A 23,126-nucleotide genomic window follows, 5' to 3' on the forward strand; every position below is an offset into this window, starting at 1 on the left:
CTTCCAGTGAATATTCAGGATTGAATTCCTTTAGGATTGACTGGTTGGATCTCCTTGCGGTCCACAGGGCTCTCAAGAGTCTTCTCCAACACCACTATTCCAAAGCATCAATTCTTCGGCGCTCAGCCTTTTTTATAGTCCAACTCTCACGTCCAGAGCTACCTGAGTACCACCAAAGTTGATCATCTCACATCCTGAAGACCAATCCAACTACCTTTTTTTTTTTTTTTTCAATTTTTGGCCGTACTCCGAGGCATGTAAGAGATCCAGCCTGTGCCCCCACCATTGGAAGGTGGCGTCATAACCACAGGACCACCAAGGAAGCCCCCCGAGCTGTCTTTCTTAGGTCGTGCCCATTGCAACAGGCTACCCCCTGCAGGCTCCCAAACTATGGCCTCGCCCCAGTGACCCCTGTTTCCCCACTTGGACTGACAGGCTTTGTCTCCCCTGCACCCAGATTCGTCGCCCTGCCCCTGAGCCGGTGGCTGGGCGTGCGGAACCAGATCAGGAGGCCAGCGGACCCCAATGCCACGCTGGAGAAGCATTACCTAATGAAAGGGCGGGAGCCCACGGAGGTGAGATCCCCGACCCTCTCCTCCGTCCCCGTTGGCCTGCTTGGGTGCCCTGGGGGTAGCTCTGGAAGGGGTGCAAGAAAACCCCCACCGCCAACCCCTTGAATCCCAAGGCCCATCAGCCTGTGAGCAGGACTGGGTTTTGGGTTTTATCCTTATTTTCGGCTGTGCTGGTTCTCTTGTTGCTCTGCACAGGCTTTCTCTGCTTGTGGTGAGTGGAGGGAGGGCTGCTCTCGAGATCGGCATGCAGGCCTCTCATTTTGACTTCTCTTGTTGCACGGAGCATGGGCTTCAGGGCGCTCAGGCTTTTGGCACACGGGTCTGGTGGCCCTGAGGCATGTGCAGTCTTCCTGGACCAGGGATTGAACCTGTGTTGGCAGACAGATTTTTAACTGTTAGACCATCAGGAAAGTCCCAGGGCTGGGTTTTTATAAGGCCTGCTTTGGGGGGCTCCACCCTACGGACTTCCCCATGGCTCAGCAGTAACAAATCCACCTGCCAATGCGGGAGACTTGGGTTCAATCCCTGGGTTTGGGAAGATTCCCCTGGAGGAGGAAATGGCAACCCACTCCAGTATTCCTGCCTAGAGAATCCCAAAAGAGTTAGACATGACTGAAGCGACTGAGTACACACACATCACCCTGTGAAACCCCCTATTCCCCTATCAACATAGGTAGACCACCCCACAGGTGAGGTTTAGGACCACGGCGCGGGGAGGGGGTATGCAGAGCTGGGTCTTGGCTGTCCTGGGACAGTGGCGGGAGGCCACCTCTGTGACCCTGGCCCCCATCACCCGCTCTCCAGTCCCAGATGAACCTCCTGGCCACGCAGTGCGGCCTCACGCTGCGGCAGACTCAGTGCTGGTTCCGGAGACGCCGGAACCAGGACCGGCCCTGCCTGACCAAGAAGTTCTGTGAGTCCAGGTAAGCCCAGGGTGGGGCTGGTGAGGGGGTGTCTGGGGGTGCTGTGAGGGGGGCAGTCTGCTCCTTTGGCAGCTTGCTTCATGGGCTCCCTCCCCACCTGCAGCTGGAAGTTTGTCTTCTATCTGTGCTGCTTCGTCTGTGGAACCATGGTTCTTTATCACGTGAGTGTACCTCATGTGTACCTGCCATACAAGTGCCTACTATGTGCTGGGCCCAGACTGGATTGGGGAGGGGTGTGTGGGGCTCAGGCAGGGGGGGAAACGTGCAAAGGCACAGAGAGGGCGGAAGGAATGTGGCAAGGTTACAGTGAATGTCCACTTGATGGGTGGCCCGTTGAGGACCTACTGTGTGTCAGGGCTGGGGATTCTGAATAATAAGCCTCTGGTGTACAGTGAGAGGGCCTTCCAGGTGGCACCAGTGGTAAAGAACCTACTTGCCAACGCAGGAGACATAAGAGATGAGGGTTCAATCCCTGGGTCGGGAAGATCCCCTGGAGGAGGGCATGGCAACCCACTCCAGTATTACAGTCCATAGGGTTACAGTCCATGGGGTCACAAAGGGTTGGACACAACTGAAGGGCCTTAGCACACACACACTCATGCCCACACCCTACAGTGAGAGCAGGGCTGTAGTTGGCGGGAAACAGCCAGCCTGAGTGAGAGCAGCACGTTGAGAGCCAGGAGCCCGGGAGGAGGACCCAGGCCGGGGTGGGAGTTCTGGGTGCTAACCTTTGGATATCCTCAGACTCCCCCCGTCCCTGCAGGAGTCATGGCTGTGGACGCCGGTCAAGTGCTGGGAAAACTACCCACATCAGGTGAGTGCCAGGGCGGGTGTTTGGAGGCTGGTGGGAAGATCAGCATGGTCAGAGTTCCTATGGTCACAGGCAGGAGAGCCAAAGCGGGACATCCTACCATCATTCCCCTGAGTCCCACTCTATTTTTTGGCTCCCTTGTGGAATGGAGAGGGGCCAGGAGTCAGGACACTCAGAGCAGGAAACCACAAAACCACCACTCTTGGTTACCTTTACGGACAAGGAGCTCATGCCTTCCTCACTCATTGGGATTCATGTGTGGTGGGTTTGAGCAAATGGGGAGGGCCTTGCCCCATACCCCATGCCCTGTGGGCGCCTCCACTCCCCACAGCTAACCTTGCACCCCTGCCACAGCCCCTGAAGCCAGGCCTGTACCACTGGTACCTCTTGGAGCTGAGTTTCTACATCTCTCTGCTGATGACACTGCCCTTTGACACCAAGCGCAAGGTGAGGCCAGGCCAAGACTCTGGCTGAGGAAGTGATGCCCTGGGATGATTATGACCCAGTTCCAGGTGGGGAGGGGTGGCCTTATCCCACACCCCAAGAACCTTGGCACCTCAGGGAGGTGGCAGGGTATCCATCCTCCAAGCAACCTCCCTGGGAGGGCCTGCTCCAGCCACCCAGCGTCATCCCAGCTGTAACCCTCCCTCTCACACAGGACTTCAAGGAGCAGGTGATTCATCACTTCGTGACCATCATCCTGATCAGCTTCTCCTACAGCTTGAATCTGCTGCGCATCGGCTCTCTGGTGCTGCTGCTGCACGACTCCGCCGATTACCTGCTAGAGGTGGGCGGGGCCCAGCCTGACTCCTTCCGGCTTCCACCCCACCCCCCGCCCCGCCCCGCCCCACCGTCCCTGGTGCCCCTGGGGTTGAGGCCCCACCCCCTGTCACCCCCTATCTGCAGGGAGCTGAGGCACCACTCCCTGTCAGTCTTGAGAGGTGAGGCCCCCACCCCTGTCACCCCTGCAGATCACACTTTACCTGTCTAGGCAGTTCCTAGAGATAAGACCCTGCCCCAACTCACCTGGCCCAGCCCCGTGGCCCTTTTTCCCTGGAAGGAGGCCCTGCCATTTCTTGGCCCTGCCCCTCCCACGTCTATTTCTCTCTGCTGCCCTCCCCAGGCCAGTAAATTGTTCAACTACATGCACTGGCGGCGCATGTGCGACACTCTGTTCATCATCTTCTCGCTGGTCTTCTTCTACACTCGCCTTGTGCTCTTCCCCACCCGGTGAGTCAGCCCTTCCGCTGTGGGGCGTGGGGGTTCGGGGGGAGAGGTGGCTGAGATACGGGTCTGCCTCGCCATCGGTTCTTGGGTTCCCCAATCCAGGGAACTGGGGCCGTTGGCTGGGAAAGGGGTTTCCAACACAGGGCACAGCCTGTGCAAAGGCCCAGAGGTAGGCAAACAGAGCATTGGGCTTAGCCATCATCGGCCCCGGGTGCCTGGAACACGGACTGGGAGACCTGGTCGGGTCCCCGTTTGGTCAAGTCTTTGGGAATTTGCTGAGCCTCCCGCCTCCCTCCTCTTTCACGCCAGCAGAGGGAACAGCGGGAAGGTCCTGTGGAGCTGACACTGGTGGATGGAGAAGTATAATAGGCAAACAAGTGGGTTTCAGAATATGTGCAGCCGTGATTGTGCTAAAGAGAAGAAAAGTCAGGAAGGGCACAGGAACTGTGTGGAGAGTTGGAATTAAGGTGGTTGGAGAAGGCCTCACTGACAGCATTCTAGAGGCAGGATAGTGTCCAGCATGTTGGAAGAACAGAGTAGAAGATCCCTGTGGGGGAAGCAGAGGGAGAGAGGGAGGAAGTGAAAGTGGAGAACGATGGGACAGAGTATGCAGGGCTTTGGGGAGAAGCGGGCCCTTATCCCAAGTCACTTGGGAGCCCTGAGAAGAGGACTGGAGGGACCCGATGTGGGTGCTCACAGGCTCTCTCTGGTGGCTGCTGGGGGAATAGCTGGTAGGAGGCTGGGGCTGAAGCTGGGGGCCAGGGCCCAGATGACAGCACTGGCCCAGGTAGCCAATGACGGGGCAGGACCAGGGCAGGTGAGAGAAGTGTGTGGGCTCAAGGAGATGACTCAAGGGTTATGAGATGGGAATGGGGTCAGAGTTGCTGCTTGAGGAACAGGAGCTTCGCTGTGACCGTTCTGGGTTTAAGGGGCTGGCAACACCCCCAGTCACCACCACAGCCACCGAAAAGTGGAGGAAGCGGTGGACACTAGCCTGGGGTCCTGGGGAGAGGGGCAAATGTTCAGTGTTTTCATCCACGAGACTGGATGGGGTCACCGGAGACCAGGTGTTGACAGAGAGGCCCAATTCTGGGGTTGTGGGTCAGGGGAGCCTGCAGAGGAGATGGAGAGGGAGCAGCCATGAAGTGGGGACCTGGGAGTGTGGGTCCCTGAAGGTTCAAGGGGAAAGAGGAGGTGGGCGGGCCAGCCAGGTGCCTGCTCTCTGATCAAGGCAGGTCACTGATGACCCTACAGCTGATCTGGGTGGAAAATGACGGGGACCTGAGAAGGTGTGAAAGGACCACCCAGGAGAGCTACTGGGACACTAAGCTCCCCCTAGGGGTTCAGGGTTATGGCTGCCAGTTGGCCAGCTTGTGCATTCTATGAATTTAATATAATCAGGTGAGGGGATTACTAAACTGCCCAACTGAAGAGCACAGGCATTACTCTTTGGTGGGAGGAGAGTAATGGGGAGCCATAGAAGGTTCTAGAGCAGGGAAGGTCATGCAAGTTAGAGATTCCCAGGACTGGGGGCTACAGCAGCCAGTAAAGCCCTGCCTCTCCCTCCCGCCCACCCACCATAGGATCCTCTATACCACTTTCTTCGAGTCCACTGGCAACTTCAGCCCCTTCTTCGGCTACTACTTCTTGAACATACTTCTGGTGATTCTACAGCTGCTGCATGTGTTCTGGTCTTGGCTCATCCTTTGCATGATCTACAGCTTCATAAAGAAAGGCCAGGTAGGGAGTCTGGTGGTTAAGACTCCATGCTGCCAATGCAGGGGGCGCAGGTTCAATCTCTGGTCGGGGGAACCAAGATCCCCTGTGCGGTGCTCGGGGCCAAAAAAAAAAAAAAGTTAATTAATTAACAAATTTATAAAGGAAAGAAAGACCAGATAGGGCTGGGGTAGTGTTGGCTAGCGGCATGCCTCTCTGGGGCCCCAGCCAAGCCAGTCCCCTGCCTCCTCCTCTTCCCCAGATGGAGAAGGATGTTCGCAGTGACGTGGAGGAGTTAGACTCCAGCGATGGGGAGGCAGCCGAGGAGTGTCCTCAGATGAAGAATGGGGCGGCACAGCGGCCCGGAGCAGCCCCCACTGACGGCCCTCGGAGCCGGGCAGCCGGTCGCATGGTTAACCGGCATACACCAGCCACGTAGCCGGCCAGAGGACTGGCCGCGAGGGGGGCTGCCCCAGCGTCGGGGGCAGCTCTGATATGTGGGGCGGCTGGACTGCGGGATCTCGGGCAGACTTTGTGGAGACAAGGGAGGGCCCCAGGTGGCGCTGATGATCGGTCTCCAGCCCCTTCCTTCAACCCACCCTCCCACCTTCTCTGAGCAATCGACAGAGCTGGGGGAAGAGGGGCGGCGGGCAGCTACAACGACACGCCAGCCCGCTAGCGCCACCTGCAGGCTGCAGCTGGCAACTGTGAAGAGCGCCGGGCGGAAAGGGGTCCAATAAACCTTGACCGGAGCCAGCTTCTCTGCCTGAGAGCTTGTGTCCCCTTACAGCTCCTCATCCATCCCCAGAGGCCCCAAGGCAGCCAGGACTTGGGTACCCCACCAACGGGACCCTCAGTGCCACCCCAAGATACATGCTCACCCCTTGGAGACCCAGAGAGCAGGCAGTGCATAGAGACCCCCTTGAGTGAGTGCCCATCTCCCAGCCAGCGCCTGAGCCAAGCCATCTCCTCCCACAGCAGGGCAGCCCTGCATTAGCTACTCACAGACCCTGAGTACAGATGAGCAGGTACTGAGCTCAGACAGGCGGAGTCCTTTGCCCAAGGCCACACAGGTCCAAGCAGATGGGCAGAGGGGAGACTCACGCCTGTCCTGCAGTTCCCTCTCAAGGCCATCGCCAAGGTCCCCAGGACCCCCCTGAAGACAGTGAAATAGTGGCGGGGGTGGGAGAACATACTTCAGGCTCCTTCTCAAGGGTCCACCTGGGAGAATTCAGCATCTCCTTATGAGCTGTGCAGAAGGGTACCCCCACCCCACTGCTCCAGAATCCACAGCCTCAAGGTTCCACACAAGACCGGAAAGGGGTGCCTTCTGGAAACACCAGAGACGGGGTTGGAGAAGAGAAAGGGTAGGGACACCAATCTTGCCTTCTGTGCTTCTCAGCAAAGAGGAGAGGGTGGGAGTAGGGAGAGATGGCAAAGAGGAGAAAGGTTCCTGTTCTGTGTCCACTGAGAGACAAGGACAGAGGGAGAGGAAGGCGGAGAAAAGAGATTCATGTGATCCAGCAACCCCAATCCCGGGCATATATCCAGGCAAAACTAATTCAAAAAGATCCATGCACCCCTGTTTATAGCAGCACTGTTTACAACAGCCAAGACATGGAAGCAACCTAAGTGTCCTTCCACAGATAAATGGATAGAAAAGATGCATATACACACAATGGAATATCACCCATAAAAAAGAATGAGATAATGCCATTTGTGGCAACATGAATAGACCTAGAGGTTATCTAGATAGACCTAAAGTACAAAAGTGAAAGTGTTGGTCACTCAGTCATGTCTGACTCTTTGCAACCCCATGGACTATAGCCCACCAGGCTCCCCTGTCCTTAGAATTCTCCAGGCAAGAATACTGGAGTGGGTAGCCATTCCTTTCTCTAGGGATCTTCCTGACCCAGGGATCTGCTTGGGGCTCTTGCATTGCAGGCAGATTCTTTACTGTCTGAGTCATTTATATATGAAATCTAAACTATGACACGAACTTATATTTATGAAACAAATAGACTCAAGGGGGCAGGGGAGGGACACATTGGGAGTTTGGGATTAGTAGATGTAAACTAGTATGTAGAGGATGGATCAACAGTAAGGTCTTACTGTATAGCACAGGGAACTATATTTAATGTCCTGTGCTAAACCATGATGGAAAAGAATATGGAAAAGAATATACATATCTGAATTACCTTACTATACAACAGAAATTAACACAACTTTGTAAATCAATTATACATCAATAAAGTAAAAAAAAAAAAAAAGAGGCAGATGTTAAAGATGCCAGAAAGAGGGACTGAAAAGATGAGAAGGGAAAACAGTAAGAACAGCTGAAATGCCATGGGAAGGAACAGACAGGAAAACAGAAGGGACGGTGTGGGAGGCAGAAGAAGAGGAGGCGTTGGAGAGAACAGAGAGAAGAGGGAGAGCAGACTAGGAGCTTGGTGGATGCCATCTCTGAAGATGGAGTGACCTAGAGGGAAGAACAGGAGAGGAGAGGAGAAACGGGGGGCAAGGAACAGAAGAACGAGCTGTGAAGGGTTGTCACGCAGAAATGTGAAATAGGAAATGTGACGAGAAAGAATCAGATCCTGAGGGGAGAGAGGGATGAAAAGGTGCGCAGTGGTCCACACAGGACAGAGGTGACAGACAAAAAGATGTTCAGGCTCCCTTGATCTACTACTGCTGCTGCTAAGTCGCTTCAGTCCTGTCTGACTCTCTGCAACCCCAGAGACGGCAGCCCATCAGGCTCCCCCGTCCCTGGGATTCTCCAGGCAAGAGTACTGGAGTGGGCTGCCATTTCCTTCTCCAATGCATGAAAGTGAAAAGTGAAAGGAAAGTCGCTCAGTCGTGTCCGACTCTTATCGACCCCATGGACTGCAGCCCACCAGGCTCCTCCACCCATGGGATTTTCCAGGCAAGAGTACTGGAGTGGGCTGCCATTGCCTTCTCCGCCCTTGATCTGAGTAAAGCGCAAATTAAACCGAAGATGAATGCCGATTCTCCTTGCTGTCCCAGCAAAAACAGAGTGACAGCACCCTCTGTGGGTGAGATTTGCAGGGGAAAAGGATAGACCCGGACCACGCCCCACCTCACCCCACCCCGGTGTGTGAGCACACGCACACACACACACACACACACCCCTGGGGGTTTCGGCAGTAAACAGAAGGATAAATGCCTTACCTCTTTATCCCTAAAGATACATCCAGTTTTTCCTAGTACATCTACAGCTCAGTCAGAAAAGGACAACTGACCTAAAAACTAAACAGAAGCAAAAACCACAACGGGCATTTACAGAAGAGATGTTGCTGTTGCTAGTTGTTAAGTCGTGCCTAACTCTTTGCGACCCCATGAACTGTAGCCCGAGACGCTCATCTGTCCATGGGATTTTCCAGGCAAGAATATTGGAGTGGGTTGCGATCCTTACAGCCAATGAGCATATGAAGACATACTCAAATCCCAATATCAATCAAGGAAACACAAAGCAAGACGGTGAGATACAATTTCAGACCCATTCAGTTGTCAAAAATAAATTGGCCAAAGCAAGTGTTGGAGAAGATGGGAATCAATAACCTCACATATAGGGCTTTCTCTGGTTAAGAATCTTCCTGCCAATGCCAGGGGCATGGGTTTGATCCCTGGTCCAGGAAAGATCACATATGCTGCACGGCAACTAAGCCCACGCACCACAATTACTGAGCTGGAGCGCCTAGAGCCTGTGCTCTGCAACAAGAGAAGCCATGGCAATGAGAAGCCTGGGCCCCTCAGTAAAGAGTAGCCCCTGCTCAATACAACTAGAGAAAGTCCACATGTAGCAACAAAGACCCAGCACAGCCAAAAATAAAAATTAATTAATTTTTTTAAAATTAAAAAAAAATTTAAATAACTTCACATGGGGGGTTATAAATTGGTGCAACCACTCAGGATCTATAAAGTTCAGAAACAACTCAAACAAAATGATGTATGGTTTAGACGTGAACATCTATTAGTAGAATTATTTCTGTAATAAACAGAAAACAAACACAAAATTCAGAAAATTCATGTCACTTTTGATCTTGGGAGGCAGGGGGATGGGATTCAGGTAGATTTAAATTACTAGCACTGTTGTAGCTTTTGAAGTTGTGGGGTGTACAGACACCCATTCTATTATTAATAAATACAACTTAAACGGGACATGCAAAAAGACAACCAGCATGGTGGGAGAAAATATTCACAAATCTTATATCTGAAAAGAGTCTCAGTTCAGTTCAGTTCAGCTGCTCAGTTGTGTCTGACTCTTTGTGACCCCATGAACCGCAGCACACCAGGCCTCCCTGTCCATCACCAACTCCTGGAGTCTACCCAAACGCATGTCTATTGAGTTGGTGATGCCATCCAACCATCTCATCCTCTGTCATCCCCTTCTCCTCCTGCCTTCAATCTTTCCCGCATCAGGGTCTTTTCCAATGAGTCAGCTCTTTGCATCAGGTGGCCAAAGTATTGGAGTTTCAGCTTCAACATCAGTCCTCACAATGAACACCCAGGACTGAGCTCCTTTAGGATGGACTGGTTGGATCTCCTACAGTCCAAGGGACTCTCAAGAGTCTTCTCCAACACCACAGTTCAAAAGCATCCATTCTTTGGCGCTCAGCTTTCTTCACAGTCCAACTCTCACATCCATACATGACCACTGGAAAAACCATACCCTTGACTAGACAGACCTTTGTTGGCAAAGTAATGTCTCTGCTTTTGAATATGCTATCTAGGTTGGTCATAACTTTCCTTCCAAGAAGTAAGCGTCTTTTAATTTCATGGCTGCAATCACCATCTGCAGTGATTTTGGAGCCCCCCAAAATAAAGTCTGACACTGTTTCCACTGTTTCCCCATCTATTTGCCATAAAGTAATGGGACCAGATGGCATGATCTTCGTTTTCTGAATGTTGAGCTTTAAGCCCACTTTTTCACTCTCCACTTTCACCTTTATCAAGAGGCTTTTTAGTTCCTCTTCACTTTCTGCCATAAGGGTGGTGTCATCTGCATATCTGAGGCTATTGATATTTCTCCTGGCAATCTTGATTCCAGCTTGTGCTTCTTCCAGCCCAGCGTTTCTCATGATGTACTCTGCATAGAAGTTAAATAAGCAGGGTGACAATATACAGCCTTGACATACTCCTTTTCCTGTTTGGAATCAGCCTGTTGTTCCATGTCCAGTACTAACTCTTGCTTCCTGACCTGCATACAGATTTCTCAAGAGGCGGGTAAGGTGGTCTGGTATTCCCATCTCTTTAAGAATTTTCCACAGTTTATTGTGATCCATACAGTCAAAGGCTTTGGCATAGTCAATAAAGCAGAAATAGATGTTTTTCTGGAACTCTCTTGCTTTTTCCATGATCCAGCGGATGTTGGCAATTTGATCTCTGGTTCCTCTGCCTTTCCTAAAACTAGCTTGAACATCTGGAAGTTCACGGTTCACATATTGCTGAAGCCTGGCTTGGAGAATTTTGAGCATTACTTCACTAGTGTGTGAGATGAGTGCAATTATGCGGTAGTTTGAGCATTCTTTGGCATTGCCTTTCTTTGGGATTGGAATGAAAACTGACCTTTTCCAGACCTGTGGCCACTGCTGAGTTTTCCAAATTTGCTGGCATATTGAGTGCAGCACTTTCACAGCATCATCTTTCAGTATTTGAAATAGCTCAACTGGAATTCCATCACCTCCACTAGCTTTGTTCATAGTGATGCTTCCTAAGGCCCAACTGACTTCACATTCCAGGATGTCTGCCTGGAGATGTGATCACCATTGTGATCATCTGGGTTGTGAAGATCTTTTTTGTACAGTTCTTCTGTGTATTCTTGCCACAGAGTCTAGTAAATAGCATACGTAAGGAACACTTACAACTCAACAACAAGAAAACATTTTAGAGATGAGCAAAGGACTTCAGTTGACTTTGCTTTTGGAGTCGATTGCTATTTCCTGCTCCAGGGGATCTTCCCAACCCAGGGACCAAACCCGCCTCTCCTGCGTCTTCTGTATTGGCAGGAGGATTCTTTACTGCTGAGCCACCAGGGAAGTCCAACTGATACAACAATATTATCCAAACTACAGACCATCAGAGTTTTCCAATTGTCCCCCTTGTATGCTATATAGGATGCAACCCAGGGTCACATGATGCATTTAGTTATCCTTTGTCTCGTCAATTATCTTTTTCAATTTCATCTAACCTGGGAGAATTCCTCAGGCTCTGTGTCTTGAGTAACTTTGCCTCCTGATCAGCAGAAGTCTGCTGTCTTTGGACACACACTCTTATCATGTCCTAGGTGAATACATGATGTCCCAAACAGGGGACTCGATCAGGCCTCCTGTGTCCCAGGAGAGGTTGTGGCTCATCGGTGGAAGGCAAGGCTGTGTGGAGCCTGCTGGGTGGACCTGAGGTCTCTGAGAGCCTCCGATGAAACCTCAGAGCCCGTAGACCACTAAGAGGAATTCGAGGACATCCAAGGGGAAACTGAGGAACGGGAGCAGAGTTGCAGCTGCAGGAACAAAGGGGAAGGACCAGCCTGGACTCCCCCAGGGCCAGCTGGCAAACAGGGATCCAGGGCTTCTCACAGACCCAGACACCCCCTGTCCCCTAACAAGGAATCCTGCTTCTAGTGCTGGCCCCTGCCTCCAGCCAGTCCTCCTTCCTGTGCTTGTAGGCTTCCCCTTTCTCTTGGACATGCAGACACCACCAGTACCTTCAGCCTGACCCACCTCAACCAAGGCAGTGAGCACCTCTGCTTCCTGAAAGGGGATGGTAGAACTCCAGCCTCCCTCCCAGAGAAAAACAAGATTAGGGCATCAGGCCTTTTCTCTGTTCACCGACCTCTGATATGATACAGCACTCCTGGATCTTGCCTGACCTGAAGGTGTCCTGTCCATCTAGTGCCCCATGCCCTTGGCCCACTAGCCCCTCAGGATGAATTAGGAATTCTGGTGATTTTCATTCCCTGCTGCTTACATCCTGCAGCTGCTCATGTTTGTTCCTCCGTGTGTATTCTCATGGGTCCTGTGGGCTTGTGCATATTATCATGTGTGTGTTGTGTGCTTTCCCCACAGAGGATGTTTTATTCTACAGAGAATGTGTGCATCTTTATAGGGGGCCTATATGGAGGGCCCAAAAGTCTTCTCCAAGGTGCTGAAAGTTCACCATTCAAGATCCACATCCACTCAGCTTCCCAACTGAGTTACTCCTCCAAGAAGACTTCTCGGATTGCCCCCACCTCCTCTTCAACTAGGGGGGATGCAACATCCACTGCCTATGCCTTCAAGCCCCCCAGCCTCCCTCCCCTGCACTTGGCCCTGCAAAGCCTGGCATCACCTGTGCAGAACCTAGACTCACAAGTCAGGACTGAGAGCCCATCAGCTTGACCAGGACCTCCTGACTGGACAACAAGCACCTTGCCAGGGAGGGAGGCTGCACTCAGCCAGAGAGGTGACCTGGCACCAGATTAGGACACGCACAATAGAGAAAACCCAATGACACAGGAAAATAAGGAACTAACACAGATTAAAGAAATCAACAAAACAGAGGGCAAAGGAACAAAACATGGCAAGGATAAAAATTCTGACTCTGGGAACATTAATAAGAGAACCGCCTGAAGAGAATGAACAAGAAGGAAATGAGGAGAGTTTTTAAAATACATACGGGAAGACTAAGAATAATTATGTATCAAAAAGACAAGAGATAACAAATGTTGGAGAGGATGTAGAGAAAAAGGGAACCACAGTGCACTGGCGGTGGGAATGTAATCGATGCAGCCACAGTGGAAAACACTACAGAGATCTCCCCCAAATTAAAAATACAATGCCATTTGTTGTTGGGGTTCAGTCGCTCAGTTGTGTCTGACTCTTTGTGACCCCATGGACCGCAGCACCCCAGGCCTCCCTGTCCATCACCACCTCCGGAAGTTTGCCCAAGTTCGTGTCCATTGCATTGGGGATCCAGCCATCTCATCCTCTGACACCCTCTTCTTCTTCCCTCAATCTTTTCCAGCATCAGGGACTTTTCTGATGAATCGGCTGTTCGTATCAGGTGACCAAAACACAATTACCATCTGATCTAGCAACTCCTCTTATGGGTTTTTATCTGAAGGAAACAAAATCACTGTCTTAAAAAGATAAATGCACTGCCCCCCATTTCCACAGCAACAGTATTTACAATAGCCAAGATATGGAAACAATCTTAAGTGTCCACTGACAGATGAATAGATAAAGAAGATGTGATATATATACAATGGAATATTATTCAGGCACAAAAAGGAAATCCTGCCGTTTGCAACCCCATGGATGGATCTTAGAGGCATTATGCTAAATGAAATAAGTCAGAGAGAGAAAGACAAATATTGTATGATCTCACTTACATGTGGAATCTTAAAAAGAAAACAAAAACCAAGCTCATAGATACAAAGAACAGATTGGTAGGTACCAGAGGCAGGGGAGGGAATGGGACAGACAAAATGGTTGAAGGCAATTTTTAAAAACTATATAAACTATATGCTAATAAATTTGACAATCAAGATGAAATGAATTTATTTATGGGGAAATATAAAATGCAAAAATGGTATCATGAACAATCAGAACACTTGACTAGACCCATAAATGTCAATAAACTTGGAATAATGGTAGAAAACAGAAACCTACCTCTCCTTAAAGCACAAAACCTAGAGGATTTTACAGTCAAGTTTTATCGCCATTACAAGCAGCACATAATTCCCATCTTATTCAAATTGATACCAAGATTAAAAAAAAAAAAAGTAGGGTGCAGGACTTCCCTGGTGGTCCAGTGGATAAGAATCTGCCTGGCAATTCAGGGGAGATGGGTTCGATCCCTGGTCCAGGAAGTTCCCACATGCCATGGAGCAGCAAAGCCCAGGCACCACAACCACTGAGCCAGTGCTCCAGAGCCAGTGCTCTGCAACGAGAAGACACCGCCAACAGAAGCCCGTGAACCGCAACTAGAGAGTACCCCTCGCTCGACACAAGGGAAGGCTTGTGCGGCAACAAAGACCCTGCCCAGCCTAAATAAATAAATAAATCCTTTAAAGTAGAGGTAGGGTAGAATACCCAACTTCTTTTAAGAGGATGATAAAGACTACAAACCATAACCAAATAGGGCTTCAACATGGCCAAACCTCGAAAACCCAGTATGCCAAGTGAAAGAAGCCAGATTTAAAAGGTTACATATTGTATAATTCTGTTTATATGAGATATCCAGAACAGGTAAATCTACAGAGACAGAAAGCAAATTGGTGGTTACTAGGGGGAGGGGAGGAGAAGGAATGGCACATCTGTTTAATGAGTACAGGGTTTCCTTTTGGGACAATGGAAATGTGTTGGAACTAGACAGAGGTGATGGTTGCTCAACATTGAGAGTGGCCTAAATTAGTCCCTGAATTGTTTGCTTTCAAAAGGTTGATTTTGTTCATGTGAATTTCACCTCAATGAAGAGAGATAAGAATATGGAGCAAGGTAGGAAAATTCATAACAGTTTTCAATGATGTCCACAGAAGCAAAAATCTTAGATAAAATACTACCCACAGATATGGAAGCAACCTAAATGTCCATGGACAGATAAATCGGTAAAAAAGATGTGATAGATATAAATTATAAATACAGTGGAATATTACTGAGTTATTTTTTTAAAAGAATGAAATAATGCCATTTGCAGCAATGTGGATAGACCTAGGGATTATCACACTAAGCAAAGTAAATCAGAAAGAGAAAGCCAAATATCACATAATATCATTTATATGTGGAATCTAAAAAAAAAATGATACAAATGAACTTACTTACAAAACAGAAATAGACTTCACAGACACAGAAAACAAATTTATGGTTACCAAAGAAGAAAGGGAGGGAGAAAGGATAAATTAGGAATTTGGGATTAACATATACACATATGTAAAATAGGTAACCAACAAGGACCTACTGTATAGCAAAGGGAAATATACTCAATATCTTGTAATTGCGTGCACGCATGCTCAGTGACTCAGTCTTGTCCAACTCTTTGCAACTGTAGCCCACCAGGCTCCTCTGTCCCTGCGATTCCCTAGGCAAGAATACTGGAGTGGGTTGCCATTTCCTCCTCCAGGGGTATCTTCCCTACCCAGGGATTAAACCAGCATTTCCTGCAGCTCCTGCGTTGGCAGGAAGGTTTTTTTACCACTCAGCCAAAAGAATCTGAAAAAAAAGAAAAGCAAAAAGAACCACTTTGCTATACCCCTGAAACCAACACAAAACTGTAAAGCAACTATACTTCAATAAAAACGTTTGTAAAATATGCTACTCACATCTCACAGTGTGGGGAGGAAAATTACATCATGGCCAAGGACAACTTGGCCAGAAGAGCATGGAGGAATCAGCCTCAGAAATCCAAAGCTGATTGATCTCTGTCAGCAAATGGACTTGCTTCTAACATAGATGCTTATTTTTGCCTCCGCACCACGTGTGTGTTCCAGGATCTGGGGACCTGAGAGGGTTAGGACTGGTGCAGGAAGTGGGGGTGGGGGTGGGGGTGGGGGTGGGGGTGGGTGGGGGCGGGGCCAGGTCAACATCCTGGCAAACCTGAAGACAGAGCCTTAACAAGAGCAGAAAGGCGCTTAAGAAGAACACCAGTAGAGTTTAAACGTTGAATTTTTAACTGTTACATTTCAAATAGGCATCAAAAAATATAGGAACTCTTCTTTTTAAAAAATTCAGAGGGCTTCTCTGGCGGTCCTGTGGTTAAGATTCTGTGCTTCCACTGTAGGGGGCAGATTAAATAAATATGAATAAAAATTAAATAAATTTAAAAGAAAGTGATTCAGAAATTCTGACATATGCTACAACATGGATGAACCCTGAGGACATTATGCTGAATGAAAGAACCAGTCACAAAAGGATAAACACGGTATGAGTCCATTAATGTGAGGTCCCCAGAGTAGTCAAATTCATAGAGACAGAAAGTTAGAACAATGGTTACCAGGGGCTGGGGAAAGGGAAATGGGGAGTTAGTGTTTAATGAGCACAGAGTTTCAGTTTTGCAAGATGAAAGGAATTCTGGAGCTGGATGGTGGTGATGCTTGCAGAAGATGAATGTACTCAATGCCACTGAACTGTGCCCTTAAACTGGTTAAAACGGTAAATTTAGTGTTACATATAATTCACCATGAAAAAATACAAAGGTGGAAAACCAAAACAACAAAGAAAAACAATTTTTAATAAAGATAAAATAAAAACCCAAAGGTGAAGGTCGCTTGATGGAAAACAGAGTGAGGAAGGATGCAGGCAAAGGCGAGTGAATAAACGCCCCGCGGGGAAGAAGCGGAAAATAAGCACGTGGGCAAAAGGAAACCCATGGCTGGATGTACGTCAATCGCACGCAGAGAGCGCCACCTTCTGGTGACTTCCTGTGTTCGTCAGTTCAATTCAGTCGCTCAGTCGTGTCGGACTCTGCGACAAGGGGCTGAAAAAGCAAGCTTAGAATTCACTGCCATTTCCTCCTTATACCAACATCATTCCCCACCCCCACCCCCACCCCCGTTTACCAACCATTGTGGCAGAACAGACAGCATCACTGAGAAAACAAAAAGCAGTAGGAAAAAATAACTTCTATCGCCGCCACCCCCCGCACCGCCGCCACCTCCCGCCCCACCAACCTGTGACCTGAATCCAGAACCATGCACCAGCCCATCCCCCCTTCCTGCTTCTATGAGGAAACAATTTGCCCTGATCCAGCAAATCCAGGCCACCTCCACCAGCTCCCACCGGACTGTTTAACGAGTCTCCCCAACTGTCCTCCTTCTCCATTAGATTATTCCCACCAGCAAACAAGTATGCTGATTCATTTTTCACCTTTTTGTTTTATTATTGAGATGAAATTGTCATAACATAAAATTAACCATTTAAAATAAACGTCAGGGGCTTCCTTTGTGGCTCAGTGGTAGAGTTCACCTGCCAATGCAGGAGACACAGGTTCGATCCCTGGTCCCGGAAGATCCCATATGCCTCGGAGCAGCTAAGCCCGTGCACCACAACTACTGAGCTTGTGCCCTAGAGCCCAGGAGCCACAACTATCGAGCCCACATGCTGCAACTACTGAAGCCCGCACACCTTAGAGCCGGTGCTCTGCAACATGAGAAGCCAGTGCTCCGCAAATAGAAAGTAGCCCCTGCGCACCACAACTAGAGAAAAGCCACGCAGCAATGAAGACCCAGCACGTCCAAAAAATATAATTATTAAAAATAAGATAAACTTCAGTGCATTTAGTGTATTCATAAAACTGTGCAGCTGTCACCAACATAGAGTTCCAAACATGTTCATAGTGCAAATGAGCACATGAAAAGATGCTGCACATATATCATCAGGGAATTGCAAGTTAAGACAACAAGAAACCAGTACACACCTTTGAGAATGGCCAAAATCCAGAAAACAGACAACACCAATTGCTGGTGAGGGATTGCAGCAACAGGAACTCTGGCTCATTGCTGGTGGAATGCAAAATGGTCCAGTCACTCTGGAAGGCAATTTGGCAATTTCTTACAAAACTAAACATACTCTTACCATATGATCCAGCAATAGCACTCCTTGGTACTTACCTAGAGCAGCTGAAAACTTACGGGCACACAAAAACCTGCACACAGCTGTTTATAGACGCCTAATTCATAATTACCAAGAGTTGGACACAACCAAGACATCTTTCAGCAGGTGAGTGGATAAATTGTAGCACATCCAAACAATAAAATGTTATTCAGAGCTGAAAAGAAATGAGCTATGAGGCCATGAAAAGACATGGAGGAGACTTAAATGCATATGACTAAGTGAAAGACGCCAACCTGAAAAGGCTGCTGCTGCTGCTAAGTCGCTTCAGTTGTGTCCGACTCTGTGCGACCCCATAGACGGCAGCCCACCAGGCTCCCCCGTCCCTGGGATCCTCCAGGCAAGAACACTGAAGTAGGTTGCCATTTCCTTCTCCAATGCATGAAAGTGAAAAGTGAAAGTGAAGTCGCTCAGTCGTGCCCGACTCTTAGGGACCCCATGGACTGTAGCCCACCAGGCTCCTCTGTCCATGGGATTTTCTAGGCAAGAGCACTGGAGTGGGGTGCCATTGCCTTCTCCGCTGAAAAGGCTACATACTGCATGATTTGATCTCTATGGCATTTTGAGGAAAGGCAAAACTATGGAGACAGTAACAAGATCAATGGTTTCCAGGAATCAGATGGCAGGGAGAGATGAATAGGTGGAGCACAGAGGATTTTTAGGGCAGTGAAAATATTCTGTATGATGCTGTAACGGTGGATACACATCATTATTGTTGTTGTTGTTTAGTCACTAAGTTGTGTCTTTGCCACCCACGGACTGCAGCACACCAGGCTTCCCTGTCCTTCACCATTTCCCAGAGTTTGCTCAAAATCATGTCCATTGAGTTGGTGATGCCATCCAACCATCTCATCCTCTGTCACCTCCTTCTCCTCCTGCCCTCAGTCTTTCCCAGTATCAGTGTCTTTTCCAATGAGTCGGCTCTTCACATCAGGTGGCCAAAGTATTGGAGCTTCAGCTTCAGCATCAGACCTTCCAGTGAATATTCAGGGTTGATTTCCTTTAGGATTGATTGCTTTGATCTCCTTGCAGTCCAAGGGACTCACAAGAGTCTTCTCCAGCACCACAGTTTGAAAGTGTCAATCCTTTGGTGCTCAGCCTTCTTTATGGTTCAACTCTTACACCCATACATGACTACTGGAAATACCATAGCTTTGACTATATGGATCTATATGTCGTTACACATTTGTCCAAACCCATAGAATGTACAGAACCAAGAATGAACTAGAAGGCAAACTACAGATTTAGGGTGATAATGACATGTCACTGTAGGTTTATGAAAGATTGTAAGAAAGGTACCACTCTGGTACTCATAATGGGGGAGGCCATGCATGTGTGGGGCCATGGAATATAGGGGAAGTATCTATAGCTACCTTCCTCATTTTCCTGTGAACCTAAAACTGATCTAAATACAAAGGTTTTCAAATAGTTTTTATCACCACTTATTTCTTTTAAAGTTTTATTTATTTTCTGGTTGTGGTGGGTCTTCTTTGCTGCACGAGGGTTTTCTCTAGTTATCTCAAGCAGGGGCTACTCTTGGTTGTGGGGCAAGGGCTTCTCACTGAGGCGGCTTGCTGCTGTGAGGCACAGACTGCAGGCTCACGGGCTTCAGTAGCTGCAGCAACCGGGCTCAGGAGTTGGGGCACACAGGCTTAGTTGCCCCGTCACATGTGGGATCTTCCCAGACCAGTGACTGAACCTGTGTCCTTTGCATTGTGAAGCAGATTCTTAACCCACTGAACCACCAGGGAATCCCACCACCTATTTAGTAAGCAGTTGTTTCCCCTTACCTGCTCCCCACCAGCCCCTGGCAACCACTGATCTACTTTCAGTCTCTGTATCTATTCTGGACATTTCACAGGCTAAATGAACTCATACACCCTGACTTTTTGCCTCTAGTTTCTTTTGCTCTGTGTACGTATTCAAGGTTCAGGCACATTGTAGTGTGTGTCAGAACTTCCTCTGTTGTCATGACTGGATAGCACTCCATTCTGGTCAGACCACATTCTATATGTCCATTCATCCACGGCGGGATACATGGATTATTCCCGTCTTTTAAGTAATGTGAATAACGTTGCTAGGAACAAGCAGGTACACGTATTTTCCTGAACACCTGTTTTCAGTTACTTGGGATACATTCCTAGGAGTGGAATTTCTGGTGATGTGGTAATTCTACGTTTAACTTTTGAGAAAGCGCCAACTCTCTTCCCCAGTGGCTGCATCCCTTTACACTGCCACCAGCAACTTACTGAGGTTCCAATTTTGCGGTAACCCCCACCTTCACTTATCTTCTGTTTTTGCTCCCTTCCCCCAATTAGAGCCGGTCTCCTGGGCATCTTCCACTTTAAGGCAAAAAAAAAAAGAAAGACTGAGCGCCCTCCCTGTCTAGCCTCTGCCCTAGTCTCAGCCTCCACTCTGCCCCACCCCAAGAAAAACTGTAGAAAAAGACGCCCACACACCCTTTCTCCTTCTTACTTTATCTTCAACCTGTGGCACTGCTTTCGCCTCCATCACCCCCACGGTGTTAAAGCGCGGGTCTCGCTCTCGGGTTTTACGGGAAGCCTCGTGGCCTGGGCCCCGATGGTGCTCTTTTATTTGATTCACTCCTTCCTGAACTCTCCGGGTTTCCTTCTCATCCCTATGGTCGCTCCTTCCTTCCTAATTCTTCCTCACCCCCAGAAACCGCTAGTTATGGGGACACTCCCTCCTCCTCTCCAATCCAGGGACACCCACTGAGACAACTAAACTTCTCTCTCCAACCCACAGTCCGAGCGCCTTCCTGATCTCTCCATGTGGGGGCCCCGCAGGTCCAGAGCTCTACTCCCAGTGGTACCCCCTCCGTCCTCCCCGCCTTCCCCATCTTCCTCCCCAGAATGGCGGGCTCCATCCTTCCGCAGTTCACCCCAGGTACCTCAGAGGCGCTCTTGCTTCCTCTTTCTCACGGCCACAGGAGATCGACTTTCCCCTAGAAACAAATAGAGAATCCGACCACTTCTCACCCCCTGCACGGCCCCACCCTGCACCAGCGCCATGATGCCCTTCCTGGACCAACATGATCGCCTCCAGGCTCCCACTTTAGTGCCCATCCACCGTAACAGTGTCCCCCCTCCACTATCATCAGAAACACCCTTCCCACTTTAGGGGGCTTTTTCCTTTATTGCTGCATCCTGTGCACCTAGAAAAGTGCCTAATACCTAGTATAATACCATTCAGCTATCTTTTTTTTTTTTTTTGGACTTTGGCTTTTGGGATCTTAGTTCCCCAACCAAGGATCCTACCCCAGTCCCCTGCAGTGGAAGCATGGAGTCCTCACCAGTGGACCACCAGGAAGTCCCCAACAAATATCTTTTTTTTTTTTTTCTAATTGCATCAGTCTTAGTTGCAGCAAGAAGGCTCTTAATTCTGGAGCAGGGGCTCTAGAGTGCCTAGGCTTAGGGGATGGGGAAAGGAATGACCCCAAATGGGGAGGGAGTTTCCCTTTGGGGAGATAAAAATGCTTTGCAGCTAGATAGAGTTGAGGATCACACAACACTGCAAGTGTACTAAATGCATGGTAGACTTTAAAATTGTTTAGTCATTAAGCTGTGTCTGACTTTGTGACCCTATGGACTGTAGCCCGCCAGGTTCCTCTGTCCATGGAATTTCCCAGGCAATAACAGTGGAGTGGGTTGCCATTTCCTTCTCCAGGGGATCTTCCCTGCCCAGGGGTCAAACCTGGGTCTCCTGAATTGACAGATGTATTCTTTTATCGCTGAGCCACCAGAGAAGCCCAGACTTTAAAATAGCTAATGGCTAATTTAACACTATGTGAGTTTCCCTCAAGGTAAAAAGAGAGAAATGGTGAGAGCTGGAGAGATATATACAGACGCACACACACACCCTGGACCCCCTCTCTATCTTCACCACTGCAGCCCCCACCCCACTCCATCCCTTAGCTTCTCAGGCCCATCAGAATTCCCCAAGTGCCAGGACCCAGGCGCACCGACCATGTTCCCCTCCTTGTGGGCCCCCCTCCCTTTTCAACCTGGACCCTCCCTGGAGTATCCTGAAAGTGACTCACTGGGCTTGTTGCCCACAGGACAGGATGGGTAACTGGCAGCACACGGTGACCCTGCTCAAGAGAACAAAGGCCACTAAAATCCAGGCCTGCTCATGCGAGACAGGTGTTTGTAACCATGGCTGCCCCAGTGTGCCAATGACAAAGCTGGCCCTCGGACAGCAAAGCCACTTGCCCACGGTCACTCAGCAGGCTCCAGTGGCCAGGAGTCACCCACCACAGCCTGCCCGTTCCCGGCCCTCTGTCCCCTTGGTGGCCCTGATGAACCAGGCCTCCCTGGCGTTCATGCCCTTGTGGGGTCACCAGCTCTGCCCCTGACACACATCTGGGCTGACCTGAAACTCCACTGAATCAGCAGAGCACGGAGGAACTGGTGGCCCAGTTCTACGTCTGAGTGTTAGAAGCTCTGGGGGCTTTGGCTCTCTACTTTTGGGGAAGCCCGAGTTGTCAGAAAAGGACTTCGGTCATCCCCCTCGGGTCATCACATAGAAGGGCCAACTGGAGAAGCCACGCAGAGGGAGAGGTCCAGCTGTCCCAGGCACCCCCACCCACCTGTGCACCAGACATGACCCTGGTGCCGTCCAGTGACACAGTGACATCCAGCCAGTCCAGCCCCGAGATGCCAGCAGCCACCATTCATGGGAAAATAAAGAGACACCAGCCAGGTGAGAGAATATACCAGTGGGAGTTTGGGGCCGGTGGGTACAGAGTGGTTTGTGCCACTGATCACTGGAAACCCAGCTGACACCGGAGGAAGATCCAGACCTTAGACCTCATCAGCTCAGGTGGCGTCTGACACCAGCCTCGCACCCCCTGACCTGCCTCCATGGCCCACTCTGGCTGGCCACACCTGAACAAAAATGAAGGTGGAAAAAAAAAATCTTAAAAAAAAAAAAAAGAAAATTCTACCCTCTGGCATAACTCCTTCCTGACAACCAGAAGCCCATCAGTGTTCCAGTTCTGCAGCATGAAACGTGGGCCCAGCTTGGGGGCTGGGGGTGCCCAGCGGGCACCAAGGGAAGGCCTTGTACCCCAGGAGGCTGGGCACCCTCTGCTCCACTGTTGATCAAGATCCCCTATCCTGGCTGCAGCCCACCTACCAAGCCCCCACAGCTGTCTGACAGAACTCGAGCCCCCAGCACGCTGCCTGAGGCCCAGACTTCAAATCCCATGGGCAACTGCCCAGTGGTCTAGTGGTTAAGACTCACTTTCACTGCC

At 49.7% G+C, this 23,126-nt stretch overlaps 1 protein-coding gene across 2 annotated transcripts in view; it reads left to right on the top strand.

Moving 5' to 3' along the window:
- Positions 1–6,006, top strand: part of CERS4 (ceramide synthase 4) — a 35,228-nt gene extending 29,222 nt beyond the window's left edge. For both annotated transcript variants that reach the window (XM_061422364.1, XM_061422363.1), the window contains 9 exons: positions 458–575; positions 1,377–1,495; positions 1,599–1,656; positions 2,259–2,309; positions 2,661–2,753; positions 2,965–3,093; positions 3,430–3,536; positions 5,117–5,273; positions 5,512–6,006. In XM_061422364.1, the coding sequence (XP_061278348.1) occupies positions 458–575; positions 1,377–1,495; positions 1,599–1,656; positions 2,259–2,309; positions 2,661–2,753; positions 2,965–3,093; positions 3,430–3,536; positions 5,117–5,273; positions 5,512–5,688 (1,009 nt within the window). In that variant the 3' untranslated portion in view covers positions 5,689–6,006. The remainder of the gene's footprint in view (positions 1–457; positions 576–1,376; positions 1,496–1,598; positions 1,657–2,258; positions 2,310–2,660; positions 2,754–2,964; positions 3,094–3,429; positions 3,537–5,116; positions 5,274–5,511) is intronic.
- Positions 6,007–23,126: the final 17,120 nt, after the last annotated feature.

This window comes from Bos javanicus, chromosome 7, assembly GCF_032452875.1.
Source record: "Bos javanicus breed banteng chromosome 7, ARS-OSU_banteng_1.0, whole genome shotgun sequence".
NCBI classification, from domain to species: Eukaryota; Metazoa; Chordata; class Mammalia; order Artiodactyla; family Bovidae; genus Bos; species Bos javanicus.